The following is a 20418-nucleotide window of genomic DNA, read 5'->3' on the forward strand; positions in this document are numbered from 1 at the left end:
GGAATGCAGCTGCTCAGCCATGGAAACCCATTCCATGAAGCTCTTTATGCACTGTTGTTGTGCTAATCTGAAGGCCACATAAAGTTTGGAGGTCTTTAGTTATTGACTCTGCAGACAGTTGGAAACTTCTGCACACTGTGGGCTTCAGCATGCGCTGACCCCACTCTGTCATTTTACTGAGTTGCTGTTGTTCCCAGTTGCTTCCACTTTGTTATAAGACCACTAGCAGCTGACCATGGAATATTTAGTAGCAAGGAAATTTCACAGATGGACTTATTGCACAGGTGGCAATCTATCACGGTACCACACTTGAATTCAATGAGCTCCTGAGAGCGACCCATTCTTTCACAAATTTGTAGAAGCAGTCTGCATGCCTAGGTGCTTGATTTTATACACCTGTGGTCATGGAGGTGATTGGAACACCTGAATCCAATGATTTGGAGGGGTGTCCCAATACTTTTAGCAGTATAGTGTACAGTTGCAAGAAAAAGTATGTGAACCCCTTGGGATTACGTGGAGTTTTGCATGAATTGGGCATAAAATGTGCTCTGAACGTCATCTAAGTCACAACAATAGAAGAACATAGTCTGCTGAACATAATACTACACAAACATTAGATGTTACCATGGTTTAATTGCACATAACATGTAAAAATTCACAGTGCAGGGAGGAAAAAGTATGTGAACCTTTGGACTTAATAACTGGTTGACCCTCCTTTGGCAGCAATAACCTCAACCAAACGTTTCCTGTAGTTGCAGATCAGACCTGCACAACGATCTGGAGTCATTTTGGACCACTCCTCTTCACAAAACTGTTTCAGTGTAGCAATATTCTTGGGATGTCTGGTCTGAATCGCTCTCTTAAGGTCATGCCACAGCATTTCAATGGGGTTGAGGTCAGGACTCTGACTGGGCCACTCCAGAAGGTGTATTCTGTGCTGTTGCAGCCATTGTTTTGTTGAATTACTTGTATGCTTTGGGTCATTGTCCTGTTACATCACCCATCCTCTGCGGAGCTTCAGTTGGCGGACAGATGGTCGTACGTTTTCCTGCAAAATGTCTTGATAAAATCTGGAATTCATTTTCCCATCAATGACAACAATCCGTCCAGGCCCTGAGGCAGCAAAGCAGCCCCAAACCATGATGCTCCCTCCGCCATGTTTCACAGTGGGGATGAGGTTTTGATGTTGGTGTGCTGTGCCTTTTTTTCTCCACACATAGTGTTGTGTGTTCTTCCCAAACAACTCAATCTTGGTTTCATCTGTCCACAGTATATTTTGCCAGTAGTGCTGTGGAACATCCAGGTGCTCTTTTGCAAACTTCAAACGTGCTGCAATATTCTTTTTGGACAGCAATGGCTTCCTCCGTGGTGTCCTCCCATGTACTCCATTCTTGTTTAATGTTTTCCTTATTGTAGATGTGTCAACAAAAATGTTAGCATGTGCCAGAGATTTCTGTAGGTCTTTAGCTGACACTCTGGGATTCTTCTTTACCTCATGCAGCATACTGCGCTGTGCTCTTGCAGTCATTTTTACAGGACGACCACGCCTAGGGAGAGTAGCAACAGTGCTAAACTTTCTCCATTTGTAGACAGTCTGTCTTACCGTGGACACATGAACATCAAGGCTTTTGGAGATACTTTTGTAACCCTTTCCAGCTTCATGCAAGTAAACAATTCTTGATGGTAGGTCTTCTGAGAGCTCTTTTCTGCGAGGCATGGTTCACATCAGACAGTGCTTCTTGAAACCAGTAAACCCAAAACAGGTGTGTGTTTTTTAAGGGCAGGACAGCTGTCAGCAACACATCCAATATCATCACACTGATTGGAGTCAAGGTTGGCTCACTCCTGGCTCCAATTAGCTCTGGGAGAAGTCATTAAGCTAGGGCCTCACATACTTTTTCCTCCCTGCACTGTGAATGTTTACATGTTATGTGCAATTAAACCATGGCAACATCTAATGTTTGTGTAGTATTATGTTCAGCAGACTGTGTTCTTCTATTGTTGTGACTTAGATGACGTTCAGAGCACATTTTATGCCCAATTCATGCAAAACTCCACGTAATCCCAAGGGGTTCACATACTTTTTCTTGCAACTGTATGTTCTTAGCTGACTACAAGACATAATACAACAATGTAATTCTAGAAAATAAACGGAGAAGGGCACACCAAGCACATTAGCTTTGTTATTTGGAGCAGATATAGACAAGAGGCTGTGTCTTCTTTTCTGAGTAAACTTCACAATCTCATGCATAATTCACTGTATGCCTTTGTATAAGTGATGACAGTTTCCAATTAATACTTTTAAAATCAACCTTGTGAAAACGTGATTTCTCTTTTTATGCAGCTGGAGTCCACATTAATTGGGCATCCTCATTCTACATGGTTGTGTACACCAACTTGGGCATCTACTTGGAGGTGCAGCTCATGCCAGTCATGCAACTGTATATTATTATTGACCCAGCTTACAAGGCGAAAATGTGTGGTAATCAACAATCCTTGCAGTGAAAATATTAACAATACACAAATATTATTTAAAATAAAACCTGTTGCCATGGTTATTCTAAGCAAAGAACCAGTATAGCCCACCTTTCCTGTTACTAATTTCCATGCCATGCTTCCCTGGCACCCTGTCCTCCTACCAAAGTCATGGGGCCCATTACTTCCAGATATAGGGTAGCATAAGATATTCTTCCATTCCTTCCACTTTTCAGTGTATGGTGCCTAAGTGGCTAATCATCAGGACCAAACTTGATCATATAGATGAAGTGAGGAGAACTGAGCCCTGTGTAAGCGCTGACACAAACCACCGCTAAGTTAATTCAGAGCTTTCTACTCCGGGCTTTTTTTGGTGATATTGTCTTGAAAAAATAATTTACCTTTTTAGCAATCCATAAACAAAAAACTAACAAAACATGAAAAACATTCTTCTTCAGTGATATAATGTTACTGGACATAAAGGTATACATTTTATTCCATCAGTTTTTCCTATATAAAATGACACTAAAATTATTATTCTGATACAAAGCATTTCAAAGTCATTTAAAAAGACATTGTTTTTTTTTTGTTCTTTGTTTTTTATTTTCTACTTTTTTAAATGTGACTCATCTTCAAAAGAACAAGTATCGTATATATGTGCACTGGCATTTGTGCTGGAAGCGTGCTCTATATTGCATTCTTAGCACGGAGACTCAGCTGTCACCAATAGCTCTGGGTCTTGTTCAGGAACTGGGTGGACCAACTCTTGATCATGTGACCACTGTGAAAGATTCGGATTAGCTATCACAGTGATCACTCAATGAAAACCACCCCTTGTACTCTTTCTCCTTCTGAATGGAGAAAAAGGTATACACTCCCCAGCCACTTTAATAGGTTCAATTGCTTGGTAACACAAATTGCTAATCAGCCAATCACATAGCAGCAATTCAATGCATTTAGGCATCTAGATGTGGTGAAAATGACTTGATGAAGGTCAAACTGAGCATCAGAATGGGGGAGAAAGGGGATTTAGGTGACTTTGAATATGGCATAGTTGTTGGTGCCAGAGGGCTGGTCTGAGTATTTCAAAATCTGATCTACTGGGATTTTCATGCACAACCATCTCTAGGGTTTACAGAGAATGGTCCGTAAAAGAGAAAATAACCAGCAAGAGGCAGTTGTTTGGACGAAAATGCCTTGTTGATGTCAGAGGTCAGAGAATGAGCAGATTGGTTCGAGATGATAGAAAGGTAACAGTAACTCATGTCAGTATGGACCAAATTCTCTGAGGAATGTATCCAACACCTTGTTGAATCTATGCTATGAAGGATTAAAGCGGTAGCAAAGAGCAGCTTGAAAACAAAAAAAAAATCCTTGAAAGGTAGTGTCATAATGTGCTAGTATGCATCGCATACCAGCACATTATGAAGGACTTACCTTAAACCAAAGCCCTCCAGCAGCGTGCTGTCACCATTGCAGAGGCTTCCATCTTCTCCCGGTCTTCCTTCCAGGTTTGCGAGCTCTGGCCATCTGACTGGCCGGCCCACGATGACGTCACTCCCATGCACAGTGCCCTGAAGGAATGGTACGGGTATGACGCTCCTTCAGAGTGCATGCTCCGCCTGTCAAAAGAGTCAATATCTTATAAACGATGCACATTTAGGAGATATTCATTTTACCTACAGGTAAGCTTTATTACAAGCATTAGGCTTTAGACTTTAAGACTTGAGCTGAAGGTAAAAGATACAAAAGTGGGTTTACTTCCACTTTAAAGAAGTTCTGAAGGCAAAAGGGGGTCCAACCTGGTACCAGCAAGGTGTACCTAATAAAGTGGCCGGTGAGTGTATATGGTGTTATTATTATTATTATACAGTTTACATGTATATAGCACCAACAGATTGAACAGTACTTTACAACATGAGGGTGTTGCTGCAAACATCAGATGTGGAAGAATTTATTTAGGGGTTTTTAGTGGTAGGTCATGGTAATGGCAAGACATATACAACTACATTTTTTTAAAAAGTTGTAGTTTTTTTTTTATTTTGGGCCAGTTTTTCTTTGATTAGAGATACTATTACCAATAACCATCAAATGAAGTCTCAATTTATACTGAAAAAATAAGGCATAATTGACCTGGATATTCTAAATAGTTGCAACTGATGTTCTGATGTTTTGTCTGTTTTTCACCTATCCTTTCATGGATGAAATACAGACATCAATGTGTTTTTCTGGAAAAATGGATGTAAATGGATGATCGTCCGTTTCCATACATTTACATCTGCATCTGTCAACATCCATTTTTTTAAACGAATCAAAGCCCTATTTTTGTTCCGTTAAAAAACTTAACCATTTCAAGTCTGGACACTTTTACCCCCTTCCTGTCCAGGCCAATTTTCAGCTTTCAGTGCTATCACGTTTTGAATGACAATTGCGCGGTCATGCAAGACTGTAGCCATATGAATTTTTTTAGCATTTTTTTGAGACAGATAAAGCTTTATTTTTGTGGTATTTATTCACCACTGGGATTTTTATTTTGTTTGCTATATAAATGAAAATGTCCAAACATTTTGAAAAAAAGTGTTTTTCTTATAAAATTTTGCAAATAAATAATCTGTCTTCATAAATCTTGGCCACAATGTATTCACTTATCTTTTTAGTAAAAAAAATTACCCAAATTAGTTTATAACTAAAAATTATAATTTTTTTTTTAATTTTTTTTTTAATTTTTATATTATTATTTATGTCACCCTAGCAGTACAGTGTCACCATGGTGACACTGTACTACTTGTGGGGGGTGATGAAGATTTTTTTTTTTTTTACACTGATTGCTTTTACACCCATAAAGGCTGTAAAAGCAATCATTTCTCCTTCTCTCTGGCTGCATTCTTGCAGACATTGAGAAATACTGTGTGAGCTGTGATTGGTCACAGCTTGTCACATGGTACAAGGCTGTTGTGAATAGCCTTGTACCATGTGACCTCTGTGATCATTCACAGATTTACGTAGTAAGCAATGATGTCAGAAGTGACATCTTGCTTACTACTCTGTATGTGATCACTGATTGGCCAATCAGTGATCACATGATCGGGACCGTACGACAATCGGTGTTCCACTGTGTCTGCAGGATACTGGATCGCGGTGCTGCATACTCCCAGGGAGCGTGCACTAGCAGGGGGTGGGGAGGCCTTTTACAAACGGCCACCCACCCCTGCACTGCCACCATCCGGCCGTATATAAGGGAAGTGGTTAACTGACGAAAAACAGATGTAAATGGATACTTTTTTGCATCTATTTTCGTATTGGTGGTGTATATAAAAAACTTATATGAAAACTGATATAAAACTGATGAAAAATGGGCATATAACTGATGTCAAATGAATCTTTTTTCTTTGAAAAACCTAACTGAACTGGTGAAACAAACGGAACACCGTGTGAAAGGATGTTCACTAACACATGTCAAAGTTGCAAAACTGTTTTACCTTCAGGCATTAAGGGGGTAAACTGTAAGGTCAATATTATAATCAGGCAGAAATTTTAGAAAGAGAGGTCAATAATGGCAAGTTACCATATTCCCAGGGGCAGCTGTAAGTGGCATATAGTCAATTCCTTCAGAAATTAAAACAGAAAAAACACTTTCAAAGAGACATGCTTCCTTAATATTAACACAAATGAACAAAATAGTGATAAATCACATTAGATTGAATGATTTATTGTTTGGATTAATTTTTAGGTAGTTCAATTGCAAGTTACCCCTGTAACTCTAGCCTAACAAAGTAAATCAGTAAAGTAAAAGTGAAACTTTTTTTCTTTAAATCAAAAGTATCAATGTGTCAAATGCCCTCATTAGCAATTCCAGTTTTTAGTCTTTTTTTAGTATTTAGTCATTTTTTGTTCAGCCCTGTGCACACAGGGTGTTTGCCCATCTTTCCTAAATGCTTTTCTCTCTGGCAGCATCAATTTGGCAGAAAAAATGCTTGGCAAGTGTAAACACATTTAGGCATATCCAGCACTTGGGCAATAATTTGTTTCATTGACCACCATAATAGTTTTTCCTGTTCACTAAAATTAACACTGAAGCATTTTTTTCTGCCAAAACACTGCTGCTCCTGGACTTGGCTGCAGTGGGTTTTTTCTTCTGCCTTTAAACGTCTCTTAATGTTTATGTGTGCATGGACACATAGGCTAACATAGTGGGGCATTTAGAGGCAGCAAAACAGACATCAGACACTCCTAAAAGTAGAGTTTTTAACTCTTAGTGTGCATGAGGCCTTATATTAATTAAACAAAAGAACATCTTTTATGTTTTGTATCCACAATGTATACTTTGCTATGTGCTGTTTTATATGCTTATATGATGTGCATATTTATTAAGGTCTCTGTGGGAATTACAACAGTATACAGAAAGATGACTTCAGAGCAAGTAGTGGATCATTAGAAAACAATTTTATTGACTTTGCCAATTCATGGAAGACCAAGTATCAGTGCATAAATGTAGTGCCTGAACATAAACATCCCTGCATGTATGGCACAGAAACAGGTAACATTTCATTTTTTTACATAGAACTATATACTCCAGCACACATAGTATTTTCACACAAAGGACATCAGACAATCAAAGTATTAACTGAATTGTATACCGGTATTGAATAACTAACAATGTTAATAAGTTACAAATATTTTAACTTTGTATGTGATAAACATAATCACAGCAATTTTTGTAACTCTCCTTTTATATAACAGAAAAGTACGCTCATTACTGGTGTCAAGTATTGCTTGACGATGAAGGTCCTTTTGCTCCATGTCATACTTTAGTCAGCCCTAGAGATCACTATCAGGTAATTTTTTTATATTAAAGATTCTTTACGTCATGCTTACCTAGATTATATTAAGGGAAAGGTAAATGTTTATTATAAGGAAGCCCATTAGTGTATTATGATTATCATTCAAAATATGTATTGAATAACAACTCAAACAAAAAAATGCCATGAATACATACTATAAATACTTGTACTACTAATAAAATAAATAAATATGCCACTAAGTAGGGTTATAAGTATTTTATAACCCCACTGTAAATCTGTAGTGAAGTATATTGATGCATTGGAGTCAAAGGGGAATGAAATTAATGAGAACAAAGGAAGTCTGATAGGTTGCACTCCAAACAATCCACTTTATTGAACCAAGATAAAACCAATACAGACAGTGGAAATACAGTGGGGGACTGGCAGGTAAACATGTTTCATGCTAAAGACAGCGCTTATTCATTTCCAGAATGAAATTAAAGTGACATTAAACAATATCCTTATTCTTCAAAAATATTGTAGGTGTATCTTATTGTTAAAAAAATATCAAATATCAATGTACATTGTAGAAATAGCAGAGCAGTCATGGCGTAGTCCTTGTTTTAATCTGCCCTGGCTAAAATGTTCTTATCTAATAGCTGCACTTGCACAGTAGGCTCGCCTTAAGTTGTATAGAGCCATCATCTAAGTGTTTCCAAAATCTGGAGATGAGGTCTTACTGCACAAAGGTCATCAGAAGTTAAGATGGTTTTAGCCAAATAGGGTGAAAACAGGGTAAGCCACCGCCACCCTATTGTGATAACAGCAGGAAGGAATGTAATTTGTCACACAGTACACTTGTCTTTTAAAGGGTTAGTTCACCTTTACCAAAAAACTGCACACACAGATAAGGGGTGTCTGTAGATTAAAAAAAGCTGTCTAGTTTTAACTAAAGTTGCTATAGGTGTAGGCCATTTACGGGTCATTTACATACCTCATGAAGCCTGACATGAAAACTCCCTGAATGTTGCTATGACATTGCTAAGCAAGGCCTAGCTATTACTGCTCACCTTCTCCTTCACAGGAGCAAGCTTTCAAACTCTGAGCTCAGATCTGCTGCATCAGGAGAGAGAACGTGCGTGTGAGGAGCTTTGAATTAGAGAAAGAGTTTACTACTGTGATAGGGAATGTGAACAGCAATAGCTAGGCCTCAATTAGCAAAGTCCTAGCAATGTCCTGGGAGTTTTCAGATCAGGCCTCCTGAGGTATGTACAGTAAATGGCCTACACCTATAAAAAGGGCTTTATTCAACTTTAGTCAAAGCTGCACAGTTTGTTTTTGTCTACAGACATCCTCTATCTGCATAGGCAGTTTTTTGGTAAGGGAGAACAATGCCTTTAAAGTATATGTAAGGCCAAAACATATTCTTTCATTTTAGGTGGAGATTCTTTTTTTCTGTCTCATTCAAGAGATTTCTTGGCCCTTTCTGTAATGTATGCTCAACAGGAAGTGAAAGGATCTCTTTCCAATGTGAAGGAAATCCCCTTGTAGACAGTTGCCAAGAGTGTCCCCACTGGAAGATTTCTCCATATTCATGTTCTAGTGGCAACCTACATTTTGTATTTACCTTCACTTTTCACCATTACATTGATAATAAAGACAATTAGAGAGAGTGAATCTCTCAAACAGGAACACCAACAGCAATGAAAACCTGGCAATGGTTCTATCGCCTCATGACTCTATTCAAATCTTAAAAATGTTTTGCCTTTAAACTTTGAAAGAAGAGTTAAGTTGTCCTTTTTGAGGCTAACTCAATTAACTGCATATTTCAATCCTTTTCAGAATTGTCTCTTTGATACTTGCTCTTGTAAAAGAGCAGAGGACTGTCTGTGTGCTTCCCTTTCCTCCTATGCACGGGAATGTGCTGTGTCTGGTATTATACTAACTGGATGGAGAGAAAATGTCTGCAGTGAGTAACAAACCTGCCTTTTGCTAAATAATAATATATCAAAAGTTGTCTCATTTCTACACAGTAAGCATATAGCTGACATCCCACCATATGAAAAATGTGAAAAATAAAATCTCTGTGCTGCTTTTGTATATTATCCTCATTATATATTATATTGAATTGTATAGTGTTTACTGTGTAAAAGCATTCACAGCTTTGTCCCCGTAAACTATTCTAATTTCTAATATATCTAGTTAAATGATTTGATAAGGGGAGTTTATAAACTTGAGTGACAGCTTGAATACTGCAACTGTTGCTTGTGGGTAGCTGCACACCAAGCAAATACCTGCAGATGTCCAAACCTAGAGGCAACACATATATTTGCCTGCATACCATGGATCTTTAAATATTGTCTGAAGCTTTTATTGTAAAAAGATCACATCACAAAGTACCAAGTGCAATGTTTCGGAGCCTCATGTAAACATTGTACTTGGTCCTTTGTGATGTGATCTTTCTGCAGTAAAAGCTTAGAAGGATATTTGATGATCCATGATGTGCTGGCTAATATGTGCATTGATCTGTGATGAGTCCAGTTCCCAGTTGGTAGTTGCTAAAGCACCCACTACTGATGAGCCTATATCCAGGAACGTGTATGATGGGAATGTTGACAGTACTTTGAAAATGGAGGCAGTCAGCTGCATCCAGATTCAGGCATATGCAGGTTAATCTTGGTGTTCAGTTACATACGAACAGCAGCAGTATCTGTCAGCCTGTCATAAGTTCATATAGGCTGAGCGGTCGCTGCTACTCTCATGCCCCAGTCATTTTGCTTAAAAGAATCTGCCACTGGATCCAGAAAATGCAGCTAACAGACCATGTGAAGGAAGCCTTAGATAAGTGCCAGGGATGTATTCCATCAATACTATTAAACTGTACATAAGGGCCCCATTCTGCTATTCTGGTGTTCCAAAGACTCCTCTTAACACCTCCCACTAATCCTCTCAAGGGTCTGACTTAATATAAAGATTACTTCCATAGACTTACTTGGAGCAGTTCTAATTTGTGGGCCTATCTAATCCTACTATTCAAATCTGACTAATTCTTTTAGGATTAGATACTTTCCCTTTTGTTACCAGGACTCAACCCCTTTCCATGCAAAGACTTAAGCTGGCCATACATGGATCCAAATCTGCCCAGTTCAACAGGGACCAGCCAAAATTCGATCCATATATAGGCAGGTTGATTGTACCCAAGTCAATTCATTGATCAACTTGGGTACAACCAGCCTGTCGACTTTTTCTACATTACTGCCTGTGGCTATAGCCGCTAGCAGTAATCATTGTGTTCTCTCTGCCTGGAAGGCTCCTTGCGCCCCCCCCACCCACCCCCACTGGCAGAACAAAAATAGTGCTGCAGGAGACATTCCCCCCATCAACACTAAATAAAATGTAAGGACTTAGCGAGCGCTTACAAAATAGCAGCTATTGCACCGAAAAGGAACCACAAACCTTCTCAACAGACAATAAAGTAAACGTAGTGCAGCGCTAAAAATAATGAGGTATATACCTATACTGAAACGGTATCAATAAAATGATAAAATATAATATGACGTAAACTAAAATGTCAATAACTGGTTAGGTAGCAATTAACATTAAATTATGTCAATATATATGATATGCATAGAGAGAAAATGTCCCATTAAAGTGCAGGATATAATGATAAGACTCAATTGGGAACTAAATATCAACAATTAATTAAGAACAGTTCCAAAATGATTAAATCCAAGTTCGAGTCTTTATGGCCCCAGTGTGAGCAAATGATAATCCGGTGATGTGCGATAAATAGTAAGATTGCAAACTCACCAGAAGCGCAATCATAATGCGCATTAATCATATAGATCAGCCAGAGGTCTCCTCTCTAATGGGATACAGCCTAGTGCGAAAATCACCTCCTCTGTCGGTCAGGGCGTTAATGATGTCAACCAGAGGTCACTTTGGGGGTGAGCTGTATTAGGGTCTGGTCATAAATAGGTTCCCTCCTCTGGACTGGAAAAACACCTGTGAACCTAGGGGGTTTAAATGCTCGTACAGGTCCCCAGAAGCCATGCCGGGTTCGTGTGCACAGGGCTGATCCGGCTGTCGGTGTTGCGCAGAATCACATGGCGGAGGCAGCTGGCAGAATCGGCTGTGGAGCGGAGCGGAGCAGCCATGGGGAGGACCATCTCCTGCCCCGCTTCACTGTCACGGATCCTCCCCGGTTAGCCCCGCTAGCAGAGATCCCTCTGGCGGCCATCCCCGCACAGTGAAGCGGGGCAGGAGCTGGTCCTTCCTGTGGCTGCTCCACTCCACAGCAGATTCTGTCAGCCGCCTGTGTTTTTCTGCGTGTGATTCTGTGTAACACCGACAGCCAGATCAGCCCTCTGCACACGGACCCGGCATGGCGGAGGAGACCTCTGGCTGATCTATATGATTAATGCGCATTAAGATTGTGCTTCTGGTGAGTTTGCAATCTTACTATTTATCACACATCACCGGATTATCATTTGCTCACACTGGGGCCATAAAGACTCGCACTTGGATTTAATCATTTTGGAACTGTTCTTAATTAATTGTTGATATTTACTCCCCATGAACACTGACTGTGTTGATGAGGAAATCAAGCATTTTCCTTTCCTTCCACCCATGATGGAAGGAAAGAAAGTCGAATCGTATATGGACTGCCTTAGCACAATCATTTTGAAGGGCAGCTAACAAATGCCCAGGTTAGACAGGGTTTCCACATGTCAAGATATGAATTCCTGAAAGGATGGCCATCCTCATTGTATATGTAAAGGAGGGATCCTTTGTAGTTTAGTAGTTATTCAGAAAACAAAGAGATCTAGATCCCACTGTGTGGATAACTACTGAGGCACTGAATCATCTGAATGAAGCTCCTCAGCCTATTGTCAACTCTTATCACAAGCTTGTGTAACTAATAGAATATTCCCCTTGGCAGCTTCCATTCAGATAAAACCATTCTCAACTATCTTCATAACAAGGACGTATAAGAAGACACATTACATACTTCATTGCTCCAACTCTAACTGAAATATATTCATAATTACAATATTATGTATATCTGTTAGTGGAGATTACACATAAACTCATATTGTAACACTACCTATCCTGCATACCCTGTATAAAAAAAAGATCAGTGTACTTATCTTTTTCTAAATCTGGTCCAGTCATTTGATCCAATAGCTCTAGGTCCCCTGTGTCAGAGAGCAGCTGTTGCAGGGCAAATGAGGGAGCATTGACAACAGATGGGTCATGAGAGTCTATGGGTGACGTTACACCCCTGGCAATTCATAGCCAATGTTGAGCACAGGGGAGCCAAAGCTCCTGAATTATGGTACTGGATCAGATTAACAAAAGGTAAGTATACAGATCTTTTTTATATATAGTATACAGAACAGGTAGGAGGAGGGGAGAGTGAAGATTTTTAAGAATAGTTTTTATTAGCTTTCATTACTACTTTAACTAAATGGAGACAAGATAATGCCTAAATATGCACATTATTGAATTAGAAGGATTCAGTATTTTCAGACACTAGTCCAACCCACCAAGAGTGCTTGCATGATCTGATTGGATAGTATTGACTGATGTCATGTGAATGAAATGAACTTCAAATCCATTTGTTATCTGAATTTGAATTATCGAACAAATTCTAAAATTGAATTTATTTCCCCATGGGTCCGAACTACTATAGAATCATTTGACTTCATCCGAATGAAACATAAAAAAATGCATTTGTTAATTTAGTTGTAACTTTTTTACTGATTTATTGGCATTCATGCCTGTGTCCATTTGGAAATTCAGGTACATACGAATCTCCAAATGACATTTTGGGCAGAAAAAGAAATCAAAATGAAACGAATCAGAAATGTCTACTCTCTTATTCTAACTTACCCATAAATAGATGATGGACTTCAACTTTATATTTTTCCATGTACAAGTGTCAGCAAGAGGTCATCAATTTTCCAAGACAAAGATTCCAAACTGTGCCCTCTTATTCCTCAAGGTGCACATTCAATTGTCTGCAACTGGGATCCCACTGTCTACTGCCACCTTGATTGTCTCAGCATAACTGAGCAGCTCTGACTCTTCCAGTTGGGTTTCATTAGGGCTTGAATGCAAGCAGGAATGTCATGGGACCTTGCTGGTGTGTGTTGCCTTCCTCTGCCAGTCCCCCAAGTGCTGATTGTGAACTGACAAAATATCCTTTAAAGAGACCTTCATCATTATCAGTGAGCAAATTTGCAGAGTGTCTCTCACAAAGCTGCACTGATAATGATCCAGTCGTGTATGCTCATGCAGATACTACAGTACTGGCCAGTAATTCTCCAGCAGTTAGCTTCCCCACAAAAGTTCACCCAGGAAAGCCCTATACTTGAGTCCATTCAAGGTTCTTATAATAACTTAAGCCCTGATAAAAGTTTAAAAACCAATAAATGAATTTGTAAAAATAAGAAAAAAAAAACAACTATCAGCGCCACAGGTATATGATTCTAAAGGATGGTCCCAGATATTGCCAGAAGGAATGACAAACCTGATAATGAGGGACTGTGCAACACCTAGGTCTTTCTGCCCACTACAGATCGGGGAAATCTTTAAGCCTAGGACAAAGACAAAAAGAGAGGGAGCACAGCTCTAGTGCATTATCATAAGATCTTTTATTGTAGAAAACAAATCCAACGTACTCACAAAAATATACAGCATGGTTATATGAACTGATGTAAGATACTAGGTTCCATTAGCCTCCATGAGGGAGGTATTGTGTAATTGCTTTGCTTTATATTTATATTTATGTTGTTTTTAAACACTTTGTATTATTACCTATTGCTTGTTATATATGTTATAGATTTATTTATCAAATTGATCATGTGCTCCATGCATTTATTTCTAGGCTGGTTGTGAATATTATCATCCTTTTCTATGCATGGTTAACTGGTCAATCAGTCTGGATTGCAGTTCCCCAAGGAACATTTAATGCTCTGTGAGTCATTCTTTGGCTGTTTGGCCCCTCCCATTTGTGGGTGGCTTTTCTACGTTCAGGCATTTCTGTATTATTTATAGACTGCAGAGAGGGGTTAAGGTTAGCTCTAATGAAGAGGACATCGTCTCTGAAACGAGTAAGCTACACCCCTTTGAATGGGCACCATTCCATCATCTGGACTGGATTGATTTCGTGCTTGCAGTTGTATATTTTTGTGAGTACAATGGATTTTATTTTCTATAATAAAGGGTCTTATGATAATGCACAAGGCTGGGTTGCCCTCCCTTTTCGTCTTTGTGTCAATAAACAAATTTGGACTCTTTTTTTCCCTTGACCCGCACTTATTTCATTGTATAAACTCTTGTCAAACCCCTAGCACCTCTTGGGTGTTTTTTTCCCTCATTGGAATCTGCACTTCCACATCCACCTCTCTCCAACATAATTCTTCCTCCAAAAGCAACCCCACCCTCCACAAAGCCCCCCTCCACTGTTCACTTCTGCACCCTTCTTCCACTACTGCTCACATCTGCCCACTTCCTCAAACTCACATGCATTGAAGTTACCAACCTCCTCCTCCTCACAGACTCACATACAGAGCAGTCTGCTGTCCTCCCACACATACATACAATGCAGCCCATTTTCCACACAAATTCATATAGTGCAACCCATTTCATAGCATTTCCCAGGCAGGGTGTGACCATATGTTGTGCAGGAAACAGAAAAGACCTAGTATAGGACTCCTGTTCCTTGAAAGCAGGAATTGCACAGCTGTGGACTGCCACAGAGGCAGCTGGAAAGCATGACTAGACCAGCCTCCTTTCCTACAGGAAGACACTGCTCCAGGGGCAGCTGCCCTTCCTGCCCCCACTCATCCCAGCTCTGTGGCAAGAACTGTTCCTGATGACATGTTCAACCTGAACAGCCTTTCTGGAATACACATGCCATGCACATTCTTAATGTCAACTGTTTTTATCACCGTACCACTTTTATTTCTAAATAAATAAAAAAGATTATACTATAAATATAACCCTCTTTTTATTAAAACAAAAATAAAGTGTTAACCACCACTGACAATTCTGTTATTAAAACTAAACTGAAAACACTTAAATTAAAACTAGTACAGTATTAAAATGAAAGTTAAAACTTTAAGTTTAGTGCAAAGAGCACTGGGGATGGTACTCACAATGGATGAAAAGTTTTCCTTGTGGTGATGGCTGCCATGTTCATTGAAATCTTTAGTCTTCTGTCCCCCAGATACCCCGCAGCTTGATTTTTCAGTGCTGTGGGGAGTAATATGAGCAACTGGATCTGTCACAGGCACTCTTTAAAAGTGCTGACTCCATTCATAGAAGCTGTACTATTGCTTCCCATGAAAAGTACTCTATGAATGGAAAACAGGTGGACGAATGAAAGATTTGCCTATTCCATTCATAGAGAGCTTTTCATAGAGGCTTTTTCTCTTCACTTCCTGTCTCTGGTTATGAGCAGTGTATGTACTGTATATTGTGGTTATGTGAACTGCTCTTTGAATACTACAAATCCCAGAAACCACTGCACCTTCCTATTGTACTGCACATGCATTCCCGTTTACATTCCTTAATGCTGGTACCCCTGCAGGGCAAAGTGATAGTGCCTCTTCCTCAACCCACTGATACTCATCTGCCCCCAGCACTCCTTCCTCCTGTGGCAGATGGCACTAATTTCCTTAGTGCTGGCTGGGGTCAGACATCAGGAGACAGTGATGCCACTTTCTCAATCATGTGCTTGCATGAAGCGATTGGCTGCTAGACCCAAGCATAGGGAAGAAGGTCACAAGCTCATGCAATACCCAAAAGCATATGGTATTGTCATCGGCCATGATAGAGGCATGTGGAGAGGTGCAGTGTGGTGCGGGCAGTAACTACACAGAGTCCAGTTGCAGTAAAACATGGAACTTGTATTAAGCAAAACATTACAAACATGCCAACATTACAAACACCCAGGTGGGAGAGTGCTGCTGGGGAAATAACTCACAGTTCAATGCAGTAAGATGCAGAGGAGGGGAGGTGCTGACAGTGTCTGTTTCAGAGGGCGACACGAGGCCTGACCAGTGTGGACCCAAGAGGGAAGCTCCTTTCCAGGATAGCGAGTCCCTAATCTTCCCCCCCCTCATCAGAAACTGTTGGATTTTTAGACACATATAATACTTCTTCTAGTGTCTTGAGGCGATTATGAATGAAAGAGCCATTGAAATAAAAAAATGAAGTGTGATTTTATTCTATCACACAATGGTGTAAAATAACAAATGTAAAGTGTATTATGAACAGTTCCATGTAGATAAAACTACTGTAAAAATAACAACAAGCAAAAGTTTAACGATAAGTCACCATTATTCGTCATGGCTGTCCAGGTCATGTGCGAACATGTCCTTCATGCTGTCCTTCTAGACTTTGTAAAGAAGCCGGAAGTAGACGGAAATGATGATCTAGCAGCTAGCAGCTGTTGCAGCTTCTCAGTCCTCTATGTATGTGTGTGTTATGTATGAAAGAGTGTCAGTATGTAGCATGTGAGTGAGAGTCTCTCATGTCCGTTGTCTCATGGTCTTTTATGAGGCAAATGTACGTCATAGTTAGTGATCTTAATACCTTCTATGGAAATTATTACTGCTTAGCAAAGCCATTTCATATAAGGAAAGGATGCTATACATATGATGTTTGATGGACAGGAACATATGTATGCTGATGAACCCTCAGCTATATATTTAAAGCATAGTATAGCTTAAGAACATATCAATGTATAATCACTAAACTATATATGTATCAATGTTAGAGACGTATACTAAATACACACAGATACTATTAAAATACATAATGTAATAGTAAGTCACTTCTAATAACCTTGACATAACTACCAGATACTTTATGCCTAAATATAGTATACTCAGCCCTCAACTGGTTTAGCTTACTCCTGTCTTATTTTACTGTCTCAGCTTGACTTATTCATATCTTTTTCAGTCTCAGTTTAATTGAAGAATACTAATACTACCATTTGTCAATAGACCACTTACACATATTAATATTAATTATGACTAATCATAAAAACCAAATATTTTGCAAGCTTGCCATCAATATAAGTGCCGAATCATAATTTAGATTTAACATATCCCCCTTATTATGATTAGTCTAAAATGAATGCTTAATCAATGCATACTTCATTCATGTCCCATACACACAGTCTTATACCAAATGATCGTACATATTCTTCATAACTGGACCAATCAAAAATAATTTTCCTTCAAAACTCTATACCTTATCTTCAGTTTCTCTTACTAAAATTCTTAATCATAATGTTAATTGATATATGATAATAATAATAATAATAATACCATATTTTCCGGTGTATAAGACGACTTTTCAACACCTGAAAATCTTCTGAAAAGTCGGGGGTCGTCTTATACGCCGGTGCGAGCCGGTGTCAGGGCGGCACTTTTTCGAGGGGCGGCGCGGCACCGCCCCCCCTCCTCCTCCAACAGACACTAAGTACAGGGGTGGGCAGAGGGGCTGCTGTACCTTACCTGGCTCCGGTCCCACAACGATCCAGTCCAGGAAGCGCGGCTGCTCCTTCTTTCAGTTCGGCCGCTCGATGGTCACGCAGCCGCTCGGCTCCGCCTCCTCACTGGTGATTGGGCGCCAGCACTGGAAAGGCACACAGGCGACCAATCACCGATGAGGAGGTGGAGCCGAGCGGCCCCGCGAAAATCGAGCGGCCGCACTGGAAGAAGGAGCAGCCGCTCCTCTCCCCCACTGACACTAACGATGGGGCACTGTTCCTCCTCCACACTGACACCAACGATGAGGCACTGTTCCTCCTCCACACTGACACCAACGATGAGGCACTGTTCCTCTCCCACTGACACCAACGATGAGGCACTGTTCCTCTCCCACTGACACCAACGATGAGGCACTGTTCCTCCCCCACTGACACCAACGATGAGGCACTGTTCCTCTCCCACTGACACCAACGATGAGGCACTGTTCCTCTCCCACTGACACCAACGATGGGGCACTATTCCTCCCCCACTGACACCAACAATGGGGCGTTATTCCTCCCACTGATACCAACGATGGGGCGCTATTCTCCCCACTGATACCAATGATGGGGCACTATTCCTACCACTGACACCAATGATGGGGCACTATTCCTCCCACTGACACCAACGATGGGGCACTATTCCTCCCACTGATACCAACGATGGGGCACTATTCCTACCACTGACACCAATGATGGGGCACTTCCTCCCACTGATACCAACGATGGGCACTATTCTCCCCACTGATACTAATGATGGGGCACTATTCCTCCCACTGATACCAATGATGGGGCGCTATTCCTCCCACTGACACCAATGATGGGGCACTATTCCTCCCACTGACACCAATGATGGGCCGCTATTCCTCCCACTGACACCAATGATGGGGCACTTTTCCTCCCACTGACACCAATGATGGGGCACTATTCCTCCCACTGACTAATGATGGGGCACTATTCCTCACACACTGACACTAATGATGGGGCACCATCATTGGTGTCAGTGGGAGGAATAGTGTCCCATCATTGGTATCAGTGGGAGGAATAGTGCCCCATCATTGGTGTCAGTGGGAGGAATAGCACCCCATCATTGGAATACCATACTGAAATACCATACCATATTGAAATCAAATCTGATGTTTTTTCATTTTTATTTGGTGTGCGTTGGAAGAGGGGTAGTCTTATACGGCGAGTATAGCTCAAACCCTATATTTTAACAGGAAAAGTAGGGGGTCGTCTTATACGCCCAGTCGTCTTATACGCCGGAAAATACGGTAATACTAATAATTAAATTATGTAATAATAATTAATGTAGTATATTTTCATAGTTGTATAATATTTTAACTCTCCGGAAATATACTTTCCATTCTAAAATGTGTCATAAGTTTCTATTACTCCTATAAGAGTAATATGTTTCTTAAATCTTTTAACAAAAGATATTCTAATAACTGGAATAACTCTATGAAGTTTTAACCAAAAAATATTCCGTATATTAATATGTAAAAAATAAAAAATAATAATAATAATATTATCCCAATATGGATGTAAGTATCAGAATAAAAGGATCATTAAAATGTATATGTGACCTATAACAATATTTTCAATAATCTTGATGAATCTCTTCTTCATGCAATGTACATATAATATCTTCTTTAAGTTCTGTAAAGTAGAAACATTTTTGTTGAATGTGATAAATCAGTCACAAGTGTGAAGTATTAAGCTCTTGTTCAATCTTCTTCCCATATGAAGATCTCTTCTTTAACGTCCAAATTCCTTAAAGTTGGCTTGTAGGCGATTCTTACGCTTCATGTTTGATTTTAGATGTCATTTCTGTAAAGAAATGCAGTATCATTACTTTGGCACAAACATTGCATTCTTCTTGCACCTTTTTCAACAAATATGAAAAATTATGGAACAATCAGTTTATGAGTTTGGAACACATATTGTGAAGTAACATTACTTCCTATTTCCTTTTACAGAAAACTTCTATATATCAATCAAAATACTGTCCTAATCCTGTCTAAAATTACCTAAACTAGAATACAAAATTAGTGTGATATTTAGGTATGACAGGACGCAATATTTCATCATAGGTCATGACCGCAAAACCCTGTTTTATTAAACAAAGAAAGGTTTTGTATCACCCCAGAGATGACAAAGGTTTATGCCTTTGTTCTCATCCCTATAATATTAGAAATATGCGTAGCTGTTTTCTGTGCTGATGTCATTATTTTGGTGTTAGAGTGTTTTTCAGTAGTACATGTGTTGCTGTGAATGTGAGGTAGAGACTTGTCTGATACAGCTGTACCTATCACAATGTGTTTGGCTAACAGTGCTCTTATCCACTGAGGATACCTTTCACGACATTCTCTGAATGTATCTTCCTCAAGAATTCTTCTTAGTGAACTGTCAGGAGACTGTAATATGATACTGTGTGACTTTACTGTGCTTTGTGAAGCTTTGATTGCATAAAAGAAACTCAACAGTTGTTGTACCTCTGATGTAAAAGTTCTTTCCAATGGTGATAAATTTCTGGAGAAGTAACTAATTAGTCTCTCATTACCTTCTTTTAATTGAGACAAAGTTACTGAAATAGCATTATCAGATACATGA

General features: G+C 39.7%; 1 protein-coding gene across 1 annotated transcript in view; it reads left to right on the plus strand.

Moving 5' to 3' along the window:
• The window catches only part of LOC149445617 (mucin-2-like), a 207833-nt gene that overhangs the window by 74704 nt on the left and 112711 nt on the right, over positions 1 to 20418 (plus strand). The window contains exons 13-16 of the mRNA XM_089653503.1: positions 2345 to 2482; positions 6848 to 7012; positions 7216 to 7310; positions 9099 to 9225. Coding sequence (XP_089509629.1) covers positions 2345 to 2482; positions 6848 to 7012; positions 7216 to 7310; positions 9099 to 9225 — 525 coding nt within the window. The remainder of the gene's footprint in view (positions 1 to 2344; positions 2483 to 6847; positions 7013 to 7215; positions 7311 to 9098; positions 9226 to 20418) is intronic.

This window comes from Staurois parvus, unplaced genomic scaffold (genome assembly GCF_062004578.1).
Source record: "Staurois parvus isolate SC_StPar_1 unplaced genomic scaffold, SC_StPar_1.0 ptg000715l, whole genome shotgun sequence".
In the NCBI taxonomy this organism is placed as follows: Eukaryota; Metazoa; Chordata; class Amphibia; order Anura; family Ranidae; genus Staurois; species Staurois parvus.